The sequence below is a fragment of the Ascidiella aspersa genome, chromosome 3, assembly GCF_963924565.1.
Source record: "Ascidiella aspersa chromosome 3, kaAscAspe10.2, whole genome shotgun sequence".
Lineage (NCBI taxonomy): Eukaryota > Metazoa > Chordata > Ascidiacea > Phlebobranchia > Ascidiidae > Ascidiella > Ascidiella aspersa.
The window spans coordinates 23,509,074-23,527,161 of NC_139449.1; the positions used below are offsets into that span (position 1 = coordinate 23,509,074).

The 18,088-nt window shown below is 37.5% G+C and overlaps 1 protein-coding gene across 2 annotated transcripts; it reads right to left on the minus strand.

Moving 5' to 3' along the window:
- Positions 1-2,018: 2,018 nt before the first annotated feature.
- LOC146160971 (protein FAM227A-like) lies at positions 2,019-11,633 on the minus strand. 2 transcript variants are annotated; one of them, XM_083384411.1, is made up of 16 exons: positions 11,498-11,633; positions 11,101-11,280; positions 10,005-10,058; positions 9,881-9,927; positions 9,680-9,817; positions 9,254-9,352; positions 9,067-9,171; positions 8,172-8,391; positions 6,806-6,914; positions 5,756-5,855; positions 4,794-4,853; positions 4,353-4,493; positions 4,184-4,278; positions 3,869-3,943; positions 3,516-3,588; positions 2,019-2,926 (listed from the first exon to the last, which is right to left on the minus strand). In XM_083384411.1, exons 1-16 carry the CDS (start codon positions 11,619-11,621, stop codon positions 2,849-2,851), a joined length of 1,698 nt encoding a protein of 565 aa, XP_083240537.1. In that variant the 5' UTR covers positions 11,622-11,633; the 3' UTR covers positions 2,019-2,848. The 2 variants fall into 2 exon arrangements, with proteins under 2 accessions (XP_083240537.1, XP_083240536.1); XM_083384410.1 differs by having other exon boundaries at positions 5,744-5,855.
- Positions 11,634-18,088: the final 6,455 nt, after the last annotated feature.

The window sequence follows — 18,088 nt, forward strand, 5'->3', positions numbered from 1 at the left end:
TTATATATGGCCGCAGCATATGCTTTGCAGAGTCTTTTCGCCTTTACACTGCGGGTATAACAGGATAATCGTGCTCTATGGTCCGTATACCGTACAGACTGTGAGTTTGGCACGGGCACAGAACGGATGCCACTTGTGTGATATCATTAACGTTTTGATTTATGCCCGCCCGTCACTTCCTACGCTTCGCTTTATGCGCGGCCTTTTGCGTTCTATATTTTGAGCAAGTTCGAATCGCCAAAACTAGAACACTCTTGTCGATTACCAAAACACTTCATCAGCGTTAACGTGCCAATTTAAACAATTACCTCAAAAAAACTGAACGCTTTATTTTTCTCCCATGTCTTGGTAATTGGTGGTACTTTTTAGATGACCGTTTAACATGATGAGAATAAAAAAATGTCCGTATAACCACCGTTAGTTACAAGTGTCAACACAAAAGTTTGCCACTAACAATAGCATTGCTACTAAAGCACATCGCCAACCTTCGATAACGTTGAGAACATTTTTTTAACATGATAAGGTTAAATATATATGTTTAAACTCAATATAAAGATAAATATGAAGCCTATTATAATACCAGACAAATGTTTTAGAAACGCCACAATGGTGTTAAAACTTAATAAGATGTATTTCGGTGTAATTTTAATAATAGCCAAAAACGTTTTGGCAGAATAGTAGCCTATATCTTGTCGTACTAATTTGGGAGGGTGGATAACGTCCTAAAACGGTTACAATAGGAAAGAAATCAAATGGCTGCAAAGAGAAAATCAGTGGTAAGCCCTTTTTCTTTGTGGAAAAGCCGTCCTTCCGCAAAGTATGTCTTTCACGAAAATGGAAGACAACAGCAGCATACCTGATTACCTGTACTATGTATATACCGCACGGGGTTGGTTTTATGCGGATATCGCGATATTCAGAACGGCGCTTTGGACCAAACCGCAGCAAGGACAAGGAGAAGACCAAGCAGCAGCCTTCATCGCTGTGACCATCAGCATCAGCGCAAGTCAATCAGCAGCGTGGCGCGTGTGCTGCTCTCTGTGGTGCGATGCGACCGCGTCCGCTTTGTTTTAATGCAAACGCGGTGCGCGACTCGGCCCGCGTCCGCATGTACTCATGTCATGTCCGCGCGTGATGCGACTACCCCACCCATTGTAGGCCTTACAGACGCCGCCAGCAGCTAACACACGGGAGGGGACAGTGAGGGCGAGCGTGCCGCCACTGCCGCGCTGATGGCAGAGCCGGTTGGTGTCAATCTGAGCGCGCTTTTGCGAGGAAGTTTCCCATAAAACGGCCGTCGCAGCGCCCTGTCACAATCGCGACCGATTTCCTTGCTTCCTGCCCGCTCTGCTCCCGCCAATTGCTCTGTGATTTTCACCCCCCAACTTCGACTGCCGCCACTGGCACTTGATAAGCGTTTTTTTAAGTGAGGGCTTGCGACCCCTGACCGCGCGTTGCGTGTCGCTGCGGTAGAGGGTGGTCTGGACCGCAACAGAGGACTCGATTTGCCACCGCGATAGGTGTAACTTGAGAGTTCGAGTCAGTGCCTTTCTTGCCATCACATACACCGCTTTACTTTCCTGCCGAGTCAGATAGATAACTTTTCTTTTCGGCAACGAGATGTATCGGCGGTGGATTATTTTTTTCTGCGTATGAAACGCTGTTGGCGTGCTTGTACTGATACAGTCACATGAAACTCTATTACGCGGCGAACGTTAAACTCACAAGAAATAACTGCCATGTTATGAAAACGCAAAAATATACTGTTTTCGCAGTAAGCGACACTAATGCTACAAAAAGCAAAGTTCTCAAGATAGCTTTTCACGACAGTCCTTTAATTTCGGAAAATGTTGGGTAAACCTGTAGCTACTTCCTCAACACAATAACAATGTAGCCTACTGGTTTCGATCACGCCTCAACCTACCAGCACGATTTTCTCTTATGTATACCTAGTTTGCTTTCATTTCTCAGTTTTCACCTGGTACTGACCAATGTCGGCCCTCATAATTACTTTGATGTCCATTGCCATTGATTTTTTTATTCGTACTTGTTGCGATGCCACTTATATGCCCTTAGGTAAACAACAGCCGGCTTTAACGAGCAAGTTATTAGGCGATTAGGGTGGGGCACGACACAAAAGCGCGAGAACAGCGCCGTCTAACGGTAAGTATTTTAAATTTTAACTTGTTGTAAACAAGTTAGAGTAAAACAAATTAAGATTACAGCTTTATTTTATGCTTGGCGTCACATTAACTATTACAACAATAGTGCTAATTTGGAACACAATACACGTTTTTTTTAGTAATTTCAATTAAAATATCAAAGCCATAATATTCGACCAAAAATATTTTATTAAATATTATGGCTTTAATATTTTTATTGAAATAGTACTCATAATCTGAAGTATATGTAGGTTTATACTATAAAAGGGATCGTCGCCTTATTCGCTATATATTGGGTGTAAACCAGTGTGTATACAACATTAACTGGAAGAGTCTGGATGAAAGCATTGAGGCGGCTGTCACAAAACAAAAAACACCACACAAATAATAAATTAAAAAACAAGCGATCTATTAATCAGTTTTTCAAACAAAAAACTCAGAGAGAGGTAAACCGTGAAAAAATGTAGGGCCCATCGCAATCAAGTCCTCAGTAAACATTTAGGAAATAAATTAAGGTCGCTGGCATATCATTAAATGTAGGTAACGCAGCACACGAATCTCTAAAAATCTTTAGGTAAACTATTTTTATACGTAAGAGAGACAAACAGGTAACACCTACAAATCCTAGTCCAGGTAAACTATTGGTAGGCGCGCATACACACAAAGCAGACTGGTCGGATTGAGGTTCAACGTGTGCTTTCGGCCGCTATTGCAGACTGTACAGCGGCGACTGCCCCGACCATATTCATCTCGTCGGAGTCGCGCTGTTGGAAAAATATTAGGGTGAAGGGCGTTAAAATATTTGCCGGGAAATTTTCCAAGCCAAGTTCTCTAGAAATTTACTAACTTAAATAGGTGGGGCATATGCAATCTTCTAAAGTTTTCGATTTCAATAATAGGGGTTTTAAAAAATAATGTGTTTAGACTCGATGATGATCACAATGATGATGTGTATGAGCATTGAGCATGTATTGTAAAAGGATCTCCCATGCTCTCGAAACACATTTTTTCGTGACCCGTTACATTTAATGCGAAGCATAAAAACTCTTTAATAGGTGAATCTTAGCGGATATTTGATCTGCTGGCTGATCCACGGTTTTCATTGGGATTCATTGGTGATTTTAACGTTACAAAATAATAAGCATGTTTTTCTTGTTATATACTTATAATTATCACCTAACTTGCGTTAAATATTAATACTGGCATGGGTATTCAGGGCTGCGGAGCCGGACAGTCATATGTATAGTTTTACTTGAGTCCCGAGACCGACTCCAGTAAAATAGACCAACTACGTCAAGTCTTGAGTCCCAAGTCTGACTTCGCAGCCCTGAAATCTACATAATTAAACGTTACCTTCATTTCCATTAGTAGCAAGTTGCTGAGATAGCGAACCTGGCGAGGTTTGGCTAAAATCTTGTTGGCCTTTCTGCAATTTAAATTATATCAAAGGAATAAGTGAATAAAAGCAATAAAAAGTCTATAATCTGATGTTTAGCTTTATTATTGTGCTGGTGATGCAATAAGTAATGTAATACGGTAAGAATGTTTAAACTAATACCAACGACGAAAGTTTACTGGAGTAACAAAACGATTTTGAAATTTGAACGATATATTATAATCTAACTCACAAGTGCCCCTACCAAAAATATTGTTAGTTTTCAAAATTAAACGATAAGGCTAGAAAGTGAATTGATAAAAGCACTTACATATTGTAAAGGCGATTTTCTTCTGTCATCTTGTTGGTAAAATCGTTGCAGGATTTCTGGCCTTTGACGTGTACCCTTCAAACAAAAGTTGCATGCAGATATTTTGCATAATTAAAAAAAATAGAAGACGGCTGGTCGGCCAGCAATGTATGAAATATCCATTTTACCCAACAAAACCGTCCAGGTGGCGCAGTTTTTAAACGAGACTAGACTATTTTCTTATTTTTAATTGTAAAGGATGTTTTGGTCGTTTTGCAACACACGTTATCGTTTAAAAACTCGTAAAACAATGACAAAAACCAGATTCGCTTATACTTGTTAAAAGCACGTGTTGTCTCCTGGATCGATTTGCTGCTCGAAGTAAGGAACTGCTGATACGTCAGCGCATCTTTAGACGGGAACGACTCTACCTAAATTCGAAAAATCCAAATCGTTCCATTGATTATTCCGCTATAGTCACGCGCCTATTAAGTGAAACCCCTACCTGTGTTCTGCGAATGAGGTGGTCACAGCCGGTCCGCCGGTCAAGGCCTTTTTGCTGCAACACCTCGCTTAGCAAGGGCGAACGGCCGTAGATGTTAAAGGAGCAGCGCTGGAACTCGGCCGCCCTACCGACTGCGCACGACTGTGGGGTCGCATTCAAACAAGTGTTATTCTTAATTATTTACCTGACCGCCGGCAACGTATTTAGAGCGTTACCAATGGTACAATACGCTTTTTAGCACACAGGAATTTAGTTGTGATTATACCCTGACAAAAATATTACCCCAGGAAAATGTCAAAACATCGGTCGGGACGGCTTTAAGACCGAAAACTTTATACGCATTTTATTGGATTGGCTAAGATTGTTTATGAAATGTATCAGAATTCAACGTGTATGGGTTTCTCCGTTGCCATAATACATTCCAATACGAAATTATCTTACCTTTTTATAGGCCGAACGTAACTTTGTATTGTTTGAATCATCGTCGATACCTCGCGGCACCTTGAAACCGATATTAGATATAAATGGTACGTTTAACGTTGCTCAGAGGAAACAAAAGTAACAGGAAAATTACAAGAAAACAAAAGTCAAACAAAAACCGTTTAGTTGATATGTGTAAAACTATAAAGGACTCAAAGATATGCGCATGTCAAAGGTGACAGTATATAGTAATATTTTTGGGCGAAGTGGAGACCCCAACATTTTTGAGACCTAAACTACACTGGAATAAGACGCTAAATAATCGTCTAATCCCCTAACAATGTGTGTTTGCCTCCCAACTAAGTAAATGCAAAAAACAAATATGTGGTTTGTAAAATGTTTTAATTGGTTTTGATGGAATCATAAAAGCCAAATGACAATGTACTTAATTCTACAAAATGCACTTTTCGCGCTTCGCTGAAACGTTTTCCGTTTTTTTAAATATGAACCTAATCTCGAGAGTAGATAGGTTCTATATATTTACATTTTTTCCAAAGCTAAATAAGATAAACGCTAAAAGTTCGGAATTCTTTGAATTACATAATTCCTGCGACCAAAAACTAGTGCATTTGTGGACTCAAAAACTTTAAAAAATGCCAATTTAATCCAGTTTATTCTATTGTTTTGATCTTCGTGCGAAGCTTCTGCATATTATTTTGTGACTATTGTATATTTCTTAATATTTCCACATGTTAGAAGCTTAACATAATAAAATCGAATGTTTTTTATCTGTCTAATGTTATCGTTTCAGCCTTCTCCTTGAGAGTTTACAGTTAGAATCGATAATACCAAATTGCCTACGAGTTCGACAGAAACACAGTTTATTGTTAAGTCTATACTTATTTGATTAAGATATATGTTTTGACATAAAAAGTGCAAGCCTTCTCCCTAAACCAAAATGATTGATTCACCTCTGGCATTACCTCTGTTATTGGAGAAAGAGTGCCTTTGTCCGTAGTTTCGTTAGATTTAGTTTTTTGTGATGAAACGGCGGATTGTGCTTCAGATCTTGTACCAATGCCCCTTTAAAGTGATATGTCAAGTTACACCTAGATGAAGAATTCCATCTCACGGTCCATGCACGACCCTTATCTAAAAAGTCACAACTAGCTGATCGTACAAAAACAACACAAAACAAACAAAGCAAAACGAGGGTCGTTACCAATAAGGGCTATTATATTTACTACGGTGACCACACCAAAATGTTTAACTGACCGATTCTAAGAAAAAGGCGAACTCCGTCACACGATTCTGTTGGCCGGGCGCGAATCATTGTTGAGATATCTTCAACATTATTAACAACTATTGCCCATTGTTTTGGAAGATTTAATCATGCAGAGTTTATACATATTAACTACGCGTCTCAACTCCTAAAGGTTTACGGTAACGCATATCCTCGTCCTAAAAAGTGGCAACAAAACACTTTGGTACTGGGCTATTATTTGTAACTTTTTTATTTATTCTTTTTTCATTCATTTTAGTACACCGAAAGCCATTGCAGACTCACCAAATTTGTTGATCTATGATGCAAGCAGGGAAGGCATTTTATTATTTTATTATATATTTTTTTATTATATATTTTTTTAAACTTAAATTAAGAGAAATTAAGATAAAGTAGGTAACGGTTGTAGCTCGATTCATCCGATTGGTCAAGAAGGGGCCGGGTATTTCTGAGCAAGTCAGTAGTGATCTGAGTTTTAACCTTTTGTTTGTGGTAGTAGTATAAGTAAGTATAGGTAAGAATAGATATGCATAATAGTATAGGGTAAATGTTTAGTTATTTTAAATTTTAGTTACGGTGCCAAAAAATCCTAAGTTTCCCTAGGAAAAACTAAGCAGGATTCTACTCAATCAGGTATAACTCCACTTGGAGCCAGTTTGTAGAGAACGCGATAAAATAAGTGGCCACTTTTTTCTAATATCAATCTTTTTCATTAATTTTTCTTTTACTGTGCAACGTTTAAATCGCTTACTTAAGAATCCCCCTGTTAGAGCCCGCTCTCGAGTGGGCGGTAGAGTGCTTGGTGGATGCAGATGACGTAATTGGACTGATCTTGCCAATAGACATCACAGCCTTCTTTTCTATTACAACAAAAATAGGACAAAGGTTGTTCGTACAACAAAGCTGATGTAGTAAGCTAGGTGGCGCCAGTAATCACAATACAATGCGCTTTATCAAGGAATAAATAAAAAAAGGTTTGTTGTGCTGTTATATGGGACAAATAATATTATAATTTGCTCGGGCGACATGTCGTAGCGTGCTAAGTCCATAAACAGCAGAGACATTTGTACTGACTTGGCATAAAGTATACTTTTAGTGCTAACAAACCTCTGTAGTGACATTCGTAAGGACAAATGCCGATCATCTGACAACAAACTTTTACCGACGATAACGGCCGTTTTAGGTGACGCTGAAGTTGGAAGGAGTTTTATAATATGAAACCTGGCAGTCAGCACGTTTTAGCATGGATATCAGAAATGTTTCAATCGCCATAGAAGATGTTATTTTCTTGTTTCCTATCTTGTTTTTTTTAGTTGTTTTCTCAATATCTATCTATGCTTTATGTATCCTGAAATAACAACTTGATAAAAAATACATCTTAGAAGTGTTTCCCACCTAAATAGAAATAGGGCTATAATTGTGTTCCCGTAAGTTCAACTAACGGCGGTTAAGATGGTATTGTTAAATCAATGATGGGTTGTGGTTGTAATGGTGGGGGAAGTAGTAGTAATTGGGTTGAAGGGATGTTTGAATTGTGACATTGGTTGCCCAAGTAATCGCGATTGCCTATTTCCGACAAGTCAGCTCAATGTTTTACTATACTGTTCAAGTTTAATGACATTGATTTTAAATAAGCAATCAGTTAACAACTCTTTGTTGTTAAGGTTCAGTTAACACAGTGATTCTCAAACGGGGTGCCGCGGCACCCTTGGTGCCATTTCTAATGCTTAAGGGTGTCGGGAGATATTTGAGAATTTTTAAGAATCTGTATTGTGGTCAACTCTTACAAATTTTGTATACGATTAGAATGGAATAAATCCAATTAAAGCTTCCTACGGTGTGTACAGTTGATGTGTGTTGTTCCAGTTCCGTTTATTGTGATCTTCTAGTGAATTACCAACGAAAAAATCTTGTAGGGGTGCCGCATGGTGCCGCTAGCCACAAAAGGCTGAGAAACACTGAGTTGACAACAAAAGAGTTTTTAGTAAAGCTATTCCGGATATTTGAGCAAAGCGCAAAAAAATCTACTTCGTTTAAAAGTCACACTAAAGCGAGATCTTATGAAACAGGTAAACCGGGGTGAAGCAAATAACGTTATTTTCAAATCCGAAACCCACCTTTTTTGTTAGTCACTTCCTTTCGCATCTTTGCCGGCTCGAGAGCGGGCTGATTCCACTTTTCGTAAAGACCAGGCCGGGGCCGTATGCCGGCAATCCACTCGGTAGTCGTTGAGAGCAGCATTTCCTTGAAGGCGGGATCGTCAAATTGGCGCCAAGACTGTGGGAACGCGAGGCAAAAGGCCGAGTAGATTGACTGCGCCAGAATGTCAGCGTATGCCTAAATTTCGGTTTAAGGTTAAACTTACACGCAGTCATACAAACCCTTATGAAGGATGACAGAGACTACGAAAATCATTACAAACTGATTCGAGTCCTTCGCAAAATAACCCGAAACAATTGAAGTATTTTAAATAATAGAAAGTTAAGTTGCAAAGTTCAGTTAATTAGCAAAGTTCGTTACTTTAATTGCCAAGGTCTAGGCAAAAAAGTAAACTATAGATGAGGTAAGCTCATTATAGTCAAGTCATTTGTCGAGATAAAGAAGTCTGAACATATTTTTTCAGATTACTAAAATAAAGCATTTGAAATAACTACCTTGATGGCAATTAAAGTCATTGTAGCACCTGTTGAATAACATATGGCGATGATAAAGAGATATAGAATGACAGTGCACAGTCACAAAATACCAAAACATATTAGTCAAAAAACAATATATAAAAATATACCAGCCAAAAAAATAATTGACAAAAATATATAAAACAGACTATCTTTTTTTGTAGATCGACGTGGAGCATTTTTCACGTTACATGCTAGTTTATATGCGGTGTTCTGTTGGTGAAAGTGAAATTACCTGACAAAAAAAATCGATTCGTTTAACAATTCAGCATCGGTGGACCAGTCAAACAACATTTTGCCGTCAAGCAATATAACCAGTGTTCAACGACTAACCTACCATAAAAAAGGTGTTGCAGAACTGCGGATCTTTCGCAGAAAGGAAAAAGGCGACGTAGTTTTGCGCGATGCGCTTGAACAGCTTGCTTTGGCATCCGGATGACGGCTGCGCGACAAAAGACAAGGCGGTTAGCGCGACACAACACAACTACAATGGAAGAACATTTTATCTATGTAGATTTTCTTACATGGTACTTGTTGAGGAAGAACCACCAGAAGGCGTCCTGAAGAATGGAGCGCTGCGTTCGCGAGTAAAGCATACGTCGGACCTCGTCGCGGAATTGCGGCTGAATAATCAAACTTATCGTTCAGAAGTGCAAGAAAATCCTTATTCAAACGCTTTTGTAAAATTATTCTATTTGATGGTTTTGAGTTACGGGCTGATGGTCTAAAAATGTGTGAGGGGAATAAACAAGTAATTTAACACGTTTTTTGCAGTCCACTGAAAGATAACCCCCAATGAAAACAAACTCATGTAAACTACCCACATTATACCTACGAAGTCAAAGGTATAGATAGAATATTTAGATGAAAAAAGTGTGTACAAAAATTGATAAAAATGAATATAGCAAAATGCCAGGTCACAAAACCACCAAAAAATTCTACAATAATACCTTCCTTGACAAATCATCTTGGGCGGCAATCACATGGTCGAGCACAACTGTTGCAGCTAGTGAGTGTGGTAGTGGAGTGTGTATTTTGCTGTGGTAACCAGGATATTGCTGCAATTCAACCAGTCTTGGGGCATCGGACTGTTAGAAATAAACAAAATTGTGCGCAGGTGATACTATATGCACATTTTGTGGATAATTTACCTGAGGAACAGCCTTTCTTGATGAATTTTTTCCATCTGGCACATGGACTGTAAAAAAATTGATCATTAAATTTCCAAACAATAAATGAAAGCACAATTTAAAAGCAAACACAATGTTTATAAACCTGACTCTTGAGAAAAAACACCAGCAAACTTTCGTGATTCTCGTTCTTCCCGATCTAAAAGTAAGAAACAAACGGAACATATACAGCCTATTATACAATTTATTATAAAAAAGGAATGGTTTTACAGAGCTTTAGGTGATATTCTCTCTCTTTCTCTTAATATATATATATATATACATACATATATACATACATATATATATATATATATGATTGACCATGATGATAAAATGATTGCATAGATTCTTGGCACAAAAAACATAACAATGATTGTCCCGGCCAGGGTTTTTATAAGGTTTGTTTGGGTGACCGCTAAGTAGTTTTAAGAGACTGCAAGTGTTTCATTTAAATACCAAAAAGTTGCAAGTCCAAAATTTGGGAAACCGCTGGAGAAATTTGGGGGACCGTTTCCGGCTTGATCGGAGGTCGTGAGTTCAAACCTCACTGCAGGCTAATTGTTTTTCTAGTCTGCTCTGCTTGCATCATTGATCGACAGATTCGGTGAGTCTGCGAAGGCTTTTCGGTGTACTAATAATACGTAAGCCGTTATCATGGTCAAAAAGCAGCTTCAGAAGGGCTAGATCTCAGTTGTAAGCACACATATATGTGTGTACATATGTTGCATTGTATTATGATATGATACTGGCGATGCCCTTCATTATGAAGTTGCTTGTACTAACAGATTGAGCAAGCATTGGCGTATGGTTGTTTCTCGACTCTTTCCCTTTGAGCCTGCATACCTCAGCTGGTAGAGCGACGGTCCCGGCTTGACCGGAAGTCATGAGTTCGAACCTCACTGCAGGCTAGTTGTTTTTCTAGTCTGCTCTGCTTGCATCATTGATCGACAGATTCGGTGAGTCTGCAATGGCTTTTCAGTGTAACAATGATTGTTATGCTGATATTTGTTTGCCCAAATTCGATTAAACCTACAACAGCCATCATGCTGTTGTGTTATCCCTAAGATGGCTGTATATTACACTAGATAAAGTTACTAAGGAATTTTTCAGTCTAACCTGTCCAAGATTTTTTAAAGAAGACCACTAGAATGAAATCAGGAACTATTTGAAAACCAAAACAAACACCATTCATTTCTAACCCTTAGCAGATCTTGTAGATCTTCTAGATTTTTGGTGAAATATCCCAGTTTTGCCATCATAAACATCCTTGTGTGACGAGTTTTGACTCTCGGCAGCAATCTTACAATCAAACAACGATAGCTCGCTGTCCAACTCACTGATACGGTCACTAACTTTTTGAATGGATCCAATAAGAAAAGCTGAACAAATAGTAACTTAAAGAGGAATAACAAATAACAGAATATTGAGTACTTACTTATATACAACACAGTTGTGAATAATGCGGTACACAATTAACAAAAACTTAGTATTATCAATATTCAAAATGAAACTTCTTCAGATTACTTTAGTTGTTAAGTCTTTCACAAGTTATCATAAACTCAAAAAAATATTTTTACGTCAATTGTAAAAGGATACGAGCTGGTCGTAACTTCTGCAGCTCGCGAAGTTCTTTTTTCTTTCGTTCTACACGTTTAGTCGTGTCGAACAAGTCCTCCTCACAGAGGCTCATGGGTGAAGCAATTCGGCTGATGTCCGCCATGTTGCAACACTCTCCACCGCGTTGACCTAAAATCGAAGGCCTGTTTTTCCACTATAAGAAAATAAATGTATTTGTATACCTGGAAAACGTATACCAGCAAACTTATTGCGTTAACATAAATATATGAATAATGGGTTTATAAACCTAAATATAGCGTATAAATATATTAACATGTAGTTTTAATAGGAACACTTGCACTATACATATAAAATTCTATTTTTCTGGGTGATGAGTAAATTTTACATAAATGAACAGCAATATTTATTGATATGTGGTAAACTGAATATATTTAGTACGGTAATTTTCGCGTCTAGGTTACGCTTAGTTACGCTGTTTCAAGTTAGGGTATTTTTTAAGGAGTGTCTAGGGTTCCTCTTTTTCCCGGATTTTTTCACTCCCGGGAAACGGGATTGAAAAATGAAACTTCCCGGGAATCCCGGGATTTCCGACGAAAAAATTATACCTAAAATTACGTCATTATGACACGTTTTAAATTATTTTATATTAGCTCCAAACATTTAATTAAGTTCATTTACGTTTTGTAGCATAGCTTCTGCAATCTTACAAGGCCTTTTAGTATTAAAGTCAGGACCCTTATATATTTTAATTTAAAAAAGGCGCATGCAAGGTGCATTTAATTGCTAGAATAAATTTAAAGTTTTTTCCGCTGGTAAGAGCAAATAAAGCAACAGGCAATGACGATAACATGGTTTGTACTATTTTTCGCGCTCCTGCACTTCTGCAGGGTAACACTAATTTACGGAATGATGAATGGTCGGAATGGTCGGAACGCTCACAGTATTATTATTAAATATAATAACACTTGACCCACCTTCACCCAAACGCTAACCCCCACCCTAACTCAAATATTGTGCGTTGGTTTAATAATTGTTTTAGCGGGGTAACACTTAAATTAGTGAGCGTTCCGACCATTCCGACCATTCATCATTCCGTAAATTAGTATTACCCCTTCTGCACGTAGGCTGTAGAGGGTGGGTCGGTTTAATGAGTCTTCATTTATATAATTGCCAAGATGAATCGACCACACTCCTACAAGATTTGAGATGGCCTGTCTTCGTGAGGCCATTCAGGTCCAATTCTTTCCTTTAGTTCAGATACATGAACAGTCAATTTTGCTGTCTTAGTAAAAGCTGTAAAAGCCTTCCCACTAGGCAGTACTGGGTAATACTGGTTGATACTGTTTTTTATTCGATTGTGCGACTATACTTATTGGCGAAAATATTTCTAAAATGCACAGGAAATATTGACGTAGATATTCTTACGATTTTCAATAATAAATCACGTGACAACAAGGCGTGGTCTAAACCTTTTTCTCTCGACTCTTATAGACGGAAATAATATTTTTGTCCCAATATGGCTTGAACAAAAGCGCTTCGATCTACATTGCGACGTAACTGGCGTTCGATTCTAAAAAATACCGAATTGTTGACAATAAGGCGAATTTCAAAACAAAGCGCTCACATTAAACGGATATACGTCACATCACATACAGCTCTGACGCATAAAAATTGGTGTAACAAGGCATTCGTTGCAAACTCTAGCAAGAGATATCGGCAATCGAATTTAAACAAAAACTTTCATGACGCAATATTAAGGCGATAAAACAAAGAATTAATTTGATGTGCTGACGTGTTGCGACAAATACTCCCTTTGCAAAGGTTTTGCAGTCATTTCGAATATATAGGAATGACATTATTTTCCAATGGTTTTCGTGTGTTGTGTTTCAGCTGTTGTGAAATGCTTATGGAGCATTGGACGCGAAATTGTCCGATCATTTAACGCATTTGCGCAATTGTTTTTGGTTCGATTCCTGATTCCTCGAGAAAATTTTCGTTTGTGCCTGAACTGGCAACGAGGATTTTGATGTCAGCGTTCGCTGGTTGCTTGAAATGTGTTTCATCGACACGCCAGAGCAGTTTGCTGTGGCTTTTTGCTTTTCAGGAAATCTGTGCGGCAGCAGGGGAAACTCCCTGTTTGGTGCGTTGTAATTCTGACGTCACCGGAAAGCCGTTCATTGTGCGCTGCATTTCGATCTATCGCTTTGTCCAACGCTTGTTGTGTTTGTTTTCTGAAATTTTAAAATATTTTTCCGGCAGATGTGTGTTCGAAATTATCTATAGCAACACTCAGTATTCAAGTTATTTATATTTTGGTTATAGACACACATATTTATATTTATACATATAGGCGCTTTAGATGATTTTTAAAGTTTGAGACAATTAATTACTGCAATTTGTAATTACTCACGTTACATCTTTTGCGATTCAATACAAAATTAAATTCTATTGATTTTTAACATTGAGCAACATTTCCTTAAAAATTTGCATTTTTTAGTTTGCACAATTCGTTCAATGTAAGTTTTAAAATAACGACGCATCACAAGAAAATACGCTTTGAAATTGCTGCTTTTTCACTATTAATTTTAACAAAGGCAGGTAATGGGCTTATCCCTAATTCGTGTTTATAGACTTACACGATTTTGAAGCATATATTTCGCGTGTGGAGAAATCACTATGCTTTTCTTCGAGGTATTTAGACTCGTGTTTGTTTTTTAACTACCTAACTAAACGCGGCTGCGTATGACGAGAGTTCCCTAAACTAAAACCAAAAAACGTACCAAATGTTTAAAAGAATTCGGAAATTTAACACAAAATTATTTCGTGCACAACAAAATTAAATCGTGATTCACAAGTTTAACGCGTGGATTTCAAACTATTGAGCTCCAAGCACAAAATTAAGCTCTTTTAACATTTATCAAAATATCGTGCGATCGACGTTTTAATTTAGACTTAATAGATATAGACTATACATAATTTGCGAAATGCGATACATAATGGTTTAATAAAAAGTCGCATTAAAACAATTTACAGACCTTTCAGTCGATATTTTTACTTATTATATATATAATTTTGTTTTTTTGTTTTTAAATGTATAATAGATTTTTCACCTAATAAACTAGGCAGAAATAGTTATTGTGAAATCCATAATTCCGTTTCGTTTTCCATGATTCCAATCGGTGGTGATGTCTTTATCGGCAACGCTTGTTTGTATTTCGTGTTTCGAATTCCAAGCAAATGCTTTGCTGACGCTATGGAGCGTCTCTTCACGTATCTTTCGATGAGATTATTTTCTTCTAAAGCTGGCTTCTTGCAAGTTCCAAACATGACAGTTTTTAGGCGGTCGCTTGTAGCTGGAAGGCACATCTTTTCTTGTACATATGCGTGAAATTTGAGTTCTTCGATCCTTACTCGGGTCGCGCCAAATTTTGAGGGGGTGCGGGTCGGTTAAATGAGTCTTCATTTATATAATTGCCAAGATGAATCGACCACACTCCTACAAGATTTGAGATGGCCTGTCTTCGTGAGGCCATTCAGGTCCAATTCTTTCCTTTAGTTCAGATACATGAACAGTCAATTTTGCTGTCTTAGTAAAAGCTGTAAAAGCCTTCCCACTAGGCAGTACTGGGTGATACTGGTTGATACTGTTTTTTATTCGATTGTGCGACTATACTTATTGGCGAAAATATTTCTAAAATGCACAGGAAATATTGACGTAGATATTCTTACGATTTTCAATAATAAATCACGTGACAACAAGGCGTGGTCTAAACCTTTTTCTCTCGACTCTTATAGACGGAAATAATATTTTTGTCCCAATATGGCTTGAACAATAGCGCTTCGATCTACATTGCGACGTAACTGGCGTTCGATTCTAAAAAATACCGAATTGTTGACAATAAGGCGAATTTCAAAACAAAGCGCTCACATTAAACGGATATACGTCACATCACATACAGCTCTGACGCATAAAAATTGGTGTAACAAGGCATTCGTTGCAAACTCTAGCAAGAGATATCGGCAATCGAATTTAAACAAAAACTTTCATGACGCAACATTAAGGCGATAAAACAAAGAATTAATTTGATGTGCTGACGTGTTGCGACAAGGCCTATAAATTTATGCAACAAACTAAAAAAAATTGCCGCATACCATAACGCACATTATTTGGGTTAGGCGTTTGGGTGAGAGTGGGTCAAGTGTTATTATATTTATTACTAATAATATCACCTGACCACCCTCATTTAAACGCTAACGCGCACCCCAACGTAAATAATGTGCGTTATGGTATGCGGTATTTGTAGACCGTTTTTTTGCACAACTTTCTACGTGCAGAAGTGAAGTAGCGCGATATTTGTTTCGTTATATTTGTCAAAAACGACAATTAAAGTTTTGCTATGTTGCCGAATACCCGGGATTTAAAAAAAATTTCCCGGGATTCGGGATGTTAATTCGCGGGAAATCCCGGGAATTTCCCGGAGAGGAACCCTACTCTGCACACCAGACGCGGTTGACGGTGACGGCTGGCGATAAGCGGCGGCAACGGTTGATCGCGTTTCCTCCGCGCAACGTTTGACGCAAAAGCGGCGTTCACACCAGCTGTGCGTTTGTCGCCAACGCGGCGACGAAGTTATTTTGTCTTGCAAACACAGCGGGATAGGAAATGGATCATCTTGCACTGAACAAAGGCTGGCGCTGGTCTAGAATCCTACCACAACGTTGAAATGATTATTAAGCAATGCATAATATGTGGGTTAGGGTGTCGGTTAGTGTTTGGGTGTGGGTAGGTCAAGTAATATTGTTTAACACTATTACTGGACTCACCCAAACCCAAACGCTAACCGGCACCCTAACCCAAATAATGTTCGTTGTGGTAGGATTCTAGACGAGCGCCAGTATTGTGCTTGACAGAAGGAGTAAGACAAATATCTTAGCAATGTGAACAATTTGTTATTAAAGCCCAGTAAGGAATCAAATAATCATGAATGTTTTTTTATTTATTAAGACAAATATCTCCTTTCTTTCCGCTTTTGATCCTAATTTTTGAATTCCGTGAATGCTCTAATTCTAATTCTAATCTAATTTGGATTTTACCAAAAATTCTACTTTGTCCAACGGCATTTTTAGTCTCTCAGTTCAAACACAGAATTTCAATTAAAATTTTCTGGTTGGAACGACTTGTATGTAATTTTTTTTTCGCTAAAAACATAAAAAGGCATGCAAATTACCACACACATATTTACCATTCACGTTCTTATAAGAATAAATTGTGATTAAATTAAATTGGTTGTAAAAACTAAATGTGATTCTAGTTCAAATTCTAGTTGAAATTTGATTTTTTAGGAATTCGGTAATTCTAATTCTAATCTAATTTGAGAAAACTCAAAACGATCTAATTCTAATTCTAATCTAATTTAGAAAAACTAAAATGCTCTAATTTTAATTCTAATCTAATTTTAAAAAGCTAAAATAAATCTAGTTGTCCAAGTCTGGGTGTGAATACCCCTTCGCTTGCCATCAAACTGAAAATTCAAAACTAATGGAAAGCGCATGTGCAATATTACGAAAATGTACTTTCACATATTATAGACATTTGGCAAATAAGGTCAACCAATATTTTAGGTTTACAGTGCCAAAGTTTGAGGTGTGCAATCATGTTTTTTGTACGAAATCATATGCTATTTTTTTTGTTTTGCATTTGAGGTGTGCAATATACTAATTCAGCTGTGCACACAAATGTCTTTAAAAAAATCATGGTGTGCCTCTGTCCCAGAATGCAGACTGGACTTGACTTAAGTCTTTTGGAAAAATGAGTTGACTTAAACATAAGTCGCTAAGTCAAATGACTTGGGTTAAAATTAATGTTTTTATTTAACATTTTAATATAAAATTAGGCTATTTATCCTAGTTTTGTATATAAAAATGATTATAAGTTTTTTTATTGTTTTGTAGTTCAATTTTATTGCTTATTATGAGTTTTTGATGGTTTATCGTTTTATTTTTATATCAGTTGTTTGACTTGGAGATGACTTGCTATTATATGACTTGACTTGGGCAACTGATGACTTAGACTCGGCCAGTTTTTTAAAAGAATTGACTTGGACTTGGGTATTCACAAATGACCTGCTTGGAACATTTCAAAATGACTTGTTTGACTTGCTTGGAACATTTCAAAATGACTTGTTTACTACAGTGAAATGTACTGTAGGTATTTTTCGATTTGGTCTGTAAAATTAAACACCTGAGAACTTTAAGCCAACCTGCAAAAATCACAAGTTATGTGAGACTTGCACTACAGGTTGGCCAGCTGCATTTTATGGCACTATAAACTAAGATCTGGCATGTAAAGTGTTAAACTTTCAGGTGTGCCTATTTTGCTTTTTAAGGTTTCATCAACATCTAAGAAAATTGCACCTGCTTCTTAATACAGGCTTTTAAGTTGGTCTACTGAAAGCTTATTCAAAAATAAAAAACACTTGTTTAAAAAACAAAAACGTAGTTTGTCTACAGTAAGTTTACTGCCCTAATTTTTTGACTCGTTATGTGATTCTGCAACATTTTAAGTATAGCGGCAGCGCATCTTTGAAATTTGTTTGCTGTTAGGATCAT